Here is a 6,088-nt window from a genome sequence, read left to right on the forward strand (position 1 = left end):
TATACGGGCTTCCTACTAAGAAATTACATCGCTATAAGTGTGGAATGCAAGGAATATGGACTTCCTCACAAGCTGAGCAACTTGATGAGGAGAGCCTCTCCGCTATGTGGGAGACTGTGACAAAGCTTACATCCGAGCTAGAAACGGCCAAGGAAAGAGAAGCTTAGAGATGCTCAGTACATTGGCGTGGTCTCTCAGTGTCAGGGCATGCAAGAGAAACTCAAATCTCTCCTATCTTCTGGAGGTTTTCCGATTCCCCGGTCTCGTGACTCATCGCCAGAGGTTCGCCTTCCCCGTGCTCATTCCTCTAGTCCTCCAAGTGCTCGTTCCTCCCGTCCTCCCCGTGATCGTTCTTCCCGTCCTAGACAAGTAGACCCTTCTGGATACCATTTTCCCGATGAAAGTTCATCAGGCGGTGATGATAATGATGTACAAAACACTCATTGACTTTTATACACTTTGAACTAGACAAATAGAATCGATTTTCGAATGGGCTTGTAATAAGAGTTGACTTAGTTTGGTTAGCTTATTGTGGTAGTTCTATTGAACTTTATACTTTATGGGTTTTAATGTTGTTTTTGTGTTGTTGTTGTTGTTGTGTTGTTGTTGTTGCTTGTAATAGGGATTTGGTACGACTGACAGGTGGTGTAGCTGCCAAAACAACCAGTTTCTGCCAAAATAATACCCAGAAAAGCGACCAACTTTGGTCGCTTTTCTATTAAAAAAAATAATTTTTTGGGAAATAGCGACCAAAGTTGGTCGCTAATTAACCCAGGTTTCTCAAAAAGCGACCAACCTTGGTCGCTATTCCATTAAAAAAAAATCTGGAAATATAGCGACCAACTTTGGTCGCTTATATTTAAAAAAAAATTAAATTCTTGAAATTAGCGACCAACTTTGGTTGCTAATTTTTAAAAAAATTAATAAAAAAGCGACCAACTTTGGTTTCTATTTTTCAGATTTTAAAATATAATATTTGGATTAGAGACCAAAGTTGGTCGCTTTTTTATGATTAATAATAAATAAAAAAACGTATTTTACATTTAAAGACCAACTTTGGTTGCCAAAATTATATTATTAAAATAATAAAGCGATCAAAGTTGGTCGCTATAGTCTTTACCCAGAATATTTGGTCCTTTTACCTTAGAGACCAAAGTTGGTCGCTAATTAGCGACCAACTTTGGTCCCTAAAATAAAGGGACGAGCAATATAGCGACCAAGCATGCTTGGACGCTTTTAGACCTATAAGCGACCAACTTTGGTCGCTTTTTGTGGTCACTTTTTACCGGATTTCTAATAGTGAATTTTATTTTATTAGTGCAGAATTTGAAGAAAATAGTGCTTTTTTATTTTTATAGAAATCTAAAACTGTTGTAAACATATATAAACGAGGCATTTTCGTAACGATAAAGCCAAGATGCTAAGCCTCATCAGCAAGGCAAGTAGAAGAAAATTTGTGTGGGGAAACATGCAAAAATGTCCTAATGCATTAGGTAGACATGGAAAAAAGCAGCACCAAACTCCTTAGTATATATAATGTTGTTACTCATGAGAAACTTCGAACTACTACCATTTTTGCTTATTTAAGGTATATGCACCGATAATATATAGATATTTTGAGAATTGATGTTTATCATAGATAATTATCTTATGTAAAAAACTGATCTGGTCGTGTATAACTAAAATTCTTACATTTTTTTAAGTAGTTGGAAAAATAATATCCCGCCTAGGAATAATATTCACTATAAATAATAATAACACAAGAGAGTAACAAAGACACAAATCTTTTAACAGGCTAAAATACAATAGTCGAGCGGAACAATATAATACTATTAAAATATTATAATTTAATAGTGTCAAAAGACTACTACAAATTCAAAAGAAATAACACTGATCTTTACTTTAACTTCTCACTTCGATATTACTATCACTCACTATTTATCTCGAGTACAATCTTTGGATTACTTTCACTAACTTTCTATTGCTTCTCTCGATTTGGTGTACTTGAAATGAATAATGAATGTTCCTATTTCTAGTGAAGTTGTTGTCCCTTACAACCAATCAGATTGGTTCTCTTTTCAATTTGCAATTGCAAGTTGCAATCTTGTTACCAAGTTGGTTATCAAATCTGTTTTGGTAAATTAATTGCGTCGCTTGATAATTATCTTTTCTTTTAGTTCTTTTATTTTAATTGGGACTGGTCCCACAGTTTCTTGTGCTTAATCAAATAAATGACATTTCAAATAAGCTTTTCATGACCATAAGCTGTCTACATAAGTTGGGCTAACATCATTCCAAACTTGTGTATTTCTTCAATATCTCTGTCTCCAATAAAGTCAGAAACAAAGAACAAAAGGCTTCTAATTTCAATTCTTTGAAGAAATTATATATCTAATGGCTGTGGCTGCAACCATTTTCCTATTTCTTCTCCTTGCTTCTCCAATGGCTTTTGCCAAGGAGCATATTGTTGGAGGCAGCAATGGATGGAGCCAATCTGTAGATTACTCCTCTTGGGCATCTGGTGAAACTTTCAATGTCGGTGACACCCTTGGTAAGTTTGTCATCTTTATTTACTTCTTTTTTTTTAAAAGGAATTACATAATTTTTTAATTTTTTTGGCGGGAACTTGGAAAAATCTACAAATTTTCGTCAATTTAGAGGTACTATGTTTATCCTTTGGAAACTGAAAATGATGCCTTTTTGAGGGGGAGATAGTATTTAGACCGTCGGGGATGTAAAAGGCTTTTGCGGGTTTAACAGAATCCATGATTTTCAACTCGAATTCTGCATGTAAAAAAGCGAAGATATTGATGTTGATGTTTACACTCAATCAATATATGCATACCATGTATTTGCATATATACTTTTCTTAGTGATCATTTAAACATGATAAGCTGATATAATTTGATGAAAATACTATGTGCGAATAAGTCGTAGTTTATAAGTTGAGAGTGTAGGCTTTGAAACATAGATTTATGTATAAGCATTAAATTTCATTTTATTTGCCGAAAAAAGGCAAAACTTTTAGTTAAAGATATTACTACCACGAGATTGATCAAATAATTAGATCAACAAAATAATCTTTTTCTTCCATTTTAAGGTTTTGGTGCACCAATTAAAAGAATTATTTAATAATACTGATTATTCCGGTCGTTTGACTAAATGACCCTTTATCTTTCCTAAAAAATGGAGAATCATTTAAATCATCGTTTTCTCGGGAGTGACCGTATCAAACATCTTGTTAATAAAGAGTGATAAAATTAATAAAGAGTGATAAAATGAAGCAAAGAATAAACTCTAAATGAAGATGGAGATATTAACAGTCAAATTCAGGATAAGTAGAAAAGCGAATATATTAGTTCAGATGTCACTGTCTTTGAGTACTCTTTTCATCTACTACACAAGATTCCTAGTTAAAATAATTAGATCGCACTCACCAAATCAGGCGATGCCTCATCATGGCTGACGTGCTGAAGGATATATGTATATTATTGAGAATATTATATGGTTGTTTGAGTTTTACATCATGGTTTGACTTTATGAAATCACATCTTACTCAAGGTTCACCTAATCAGGGGCGGATTTAGGGCGCAATGGGTTCACTCGAACCCCTTCGCCGAAAAAATACACGGTATATATAAGGCAAAATCTATTTTTTACCTCTATATATTAAGTTTTGAACCTCCTTAACACAATCCAAAAGTGTAGTTTAGTGGTCAAGGGGGTTCAAAATCTACATAAGGTCATGAGTTCAATTCTCACTAGATACAAATTTTTTTTTTGACTCTCCTTCGTGGAGATCCTGCCTCCGCCACTGCACCTAATATAACTGAAGTAGACTAGGTTAAAAAAAAAGGATAAAGGGCCAAATATACTCCTATACTATCACCAAAGGTTTAATTATACTTTGCGTTATACTTTGAATTCAAATATACATCTGTTGTTATATTATTGGGTTCAAATATACCCCTTTTCCGTTAAGTTTGTCCAAAGTAGACATCTAAGCCTACATGGCACTGACATTTGATGAGGTGGATGCCACATGGTTTGCCACCTTAGCGCCCCTAACCCATTTTATCCCTCCCTTTTTTTTTTCACCACTAAAATTTTTTTCCCCTCCACCACTATTGCCACTGCTACTGCTACCATAAAAGATATTGTATTTCAAATTTTAGTCTTTTAAATATCGATTAGGGCGCTGAAGTGGCATGTCATGTGGCATCCACCTCATCAAATATCAACGCCAAGTAGGATTGGATGTCCACATTGGACAAACTTAATAGAAGAGGGGTATTTGAACTAATAGTATCACAGCAGGAGTATATTTGGACCAAATATTTAACGAAGGCTATATTTAAATTTTTATCATAGTACAAGGTTATATTTGGCCCTTTGCCGGAAAAAAAAATTGTTTTTACAGTCAGCAAAATGTACGCTTTTCATAGTTTTTTGTTTCGTCTTACGAAGGAAAATATTTTTCATGGAAAATGTTTTCCTAGGAAATGAATGGTTATATCAATTATTTTTCATGTTTGGTTGGTGAGTAAAAAATATTTTTCAAAAAATATCTTTTAGTATTTGGTTAGTGAGCAAAAAATATATTTTTTTGGAAAATATATAATTTAAATAAATTAAACACCACGGGAGATGAAATGGGTAAGAGGGTGGGGGTGATGTAGGGGGTGGGATAGGGTAGAGGATGGAGGGTAGTGGTAGGGAGTGGGGGATGGGGTGGGGTGGGGTGGAGGATGGGGTAGGGGTAGGGTGGGGTGCTGGTGGGGGTTGGGGTAGAGGTTGGGAATAAAGTATGGAAGGTTAAAAAAAAGTTTTGAAAAATATTTTTCTCCAATCCAAAAAATTAACGGTTATTACAAATAAATAGCTATAATAAGGGTTAGTAATTGCTAACCTGATGAAAATAATAAATTAAATGACCTGCTTTCACAAGTAAATTAAACAACAGTGATAGTAAAAGAAAACCTTAAGACTATCGATCGGGTGTACGTATTATCTAATTACATTTACATGATGATGATCAGTGTTCAACTATGATGGAAGCCATGGGGTGGACATAGTAACAAAAGATGGCTATGATAATTGCAACACTGCAAATGCCATCAAAAGCTTTACTGATGGCAGCACTGCCATTACCCTTGCAAGTAGTCCTGTTGACGTCTATTTTGTTTGTCCTAAACTTAATCACTGTGCTACTGGCATGAAATTGGCCATTAAAGTTCAAGGAACTTCCTCCGGCTCCGGCTCGACGGCGCCAACCACTAAGCCTAATGGTGCCTCTGGAGCTTTTGGCGCCATGAGCAAAATAGTTGTTGGATTTTCAGTTGTGTTTGGTGCCTTGTTTGCATTCATGGTCTAGGGAAGAGGCAGTGCTATATATGAGTTGTTATTTCTTTTACGTTTTCCATTTCTTTTGCGTTCAGTTGTCGATCGCGGTTTCGTTCCTTGATATTAATTATGTTAATGAGAGGCAATATGTGTTCATATTAGTTATTTATGGAATAAGGAATACTATCTTATTTCTTGTAACTGTTAAGACATGATACAGCCAAGTTTGTCATTTGCAAGGATTAATTGTGCCTTAACCCATCAGCATTGTATTAGTATTATATTGTTTGCATTAATATTATTTGGCTCCTCTATATACCTAATCAAAAGTTATTTATGGATGAGATGTATTTAAATTAAAAGGGAAAGATTACTCCTAATTTGGTTTTGTTTTTTCTGTACCAATCAAAATTCAGAACTTTAATTACAGAAACTAACATAACACTAGTTTAAATTAGCGATTGAATTTTATTCCCAAAAAACTCATCCTTTTTTTTTTCTGAATGAACTTAGAATCACAAATTTAGAAATAACAGAGGACACCAAACTAAAGATAAACATTTAACTTGGAAAAAAATGTTAAGAAAGAATATAAAGCCAAGCCAACCAATTTATTGAAAAGAAAAAGGCACAAGTAGAGGTTATTTTGGGAGGGTCCAGGTTTAGTAAGCGTTGTGGTGAGATGGATAGTATGTCTCGAATTTGAGTATTGAGAACGAAAAAAAAATCTTGGTTAAAACGTTTT

General features: G+C 34.5%; 1 protein-coding gene across 1 annotated transcript; it reads left to right on the plus strand.

The window, feature by feature from the left end:
• The first annotated feature begins 2,236 nt into the window (after positions 1–2,236).
• Positions 2,237–5,624, plus strand: LOC142181297 (basic blue protein-like). The gene is made up of 2 exons (XM_075254298.1): positions 2,237–2,551; positions 5,040–5,624. The coding sequence occupies exons 1-2, from the start codon at positions 2,395–2,397 to the stop codon at positions 5,372–5,374; spliced, it is 492 nt and encodes a 163-aa protein (XP_075110399.1). The 5' UTR covers positions 2,237–2,394; the 3' UTR covers positions 5,375–5,624.
• Positions 5,625–6,088: the final 464 nt, after the last annotated feature.

This window comes from Nicotiana tabacum, chromosome 1 (assembly GCF_000715075.1).
Source record: "Nicotiana tabacum cultivar K326 chromosome 1, ASM71507v2, whole genome shotgun sequence".
In the NCBI taxonomy this organism is placed as follows: Eukaryota; Viridiplantae; Streptophyta; class Magnoliopsida; order Solanales; family Solanaceae; genus Nicotiana; species Nicotiana tabacum.

Excerpts from the sequence above, each read along its gene's own strand:
- LOC142181297 (XM_075254298.1), top strand. The coding sequence starts at position 2,395 with ATGGCTGTGGCTGCAACCATTTTCCTATTTCTTCTCCTTGCTTCTCCA. Across the intron at positions 2,552-5,039 it reads CAATGTCGGTGACACCCTTG|TGTTCAACTATGATGGAAGC; the intron begins GTAAGTTTGTCA and ends GATGATGATCAG.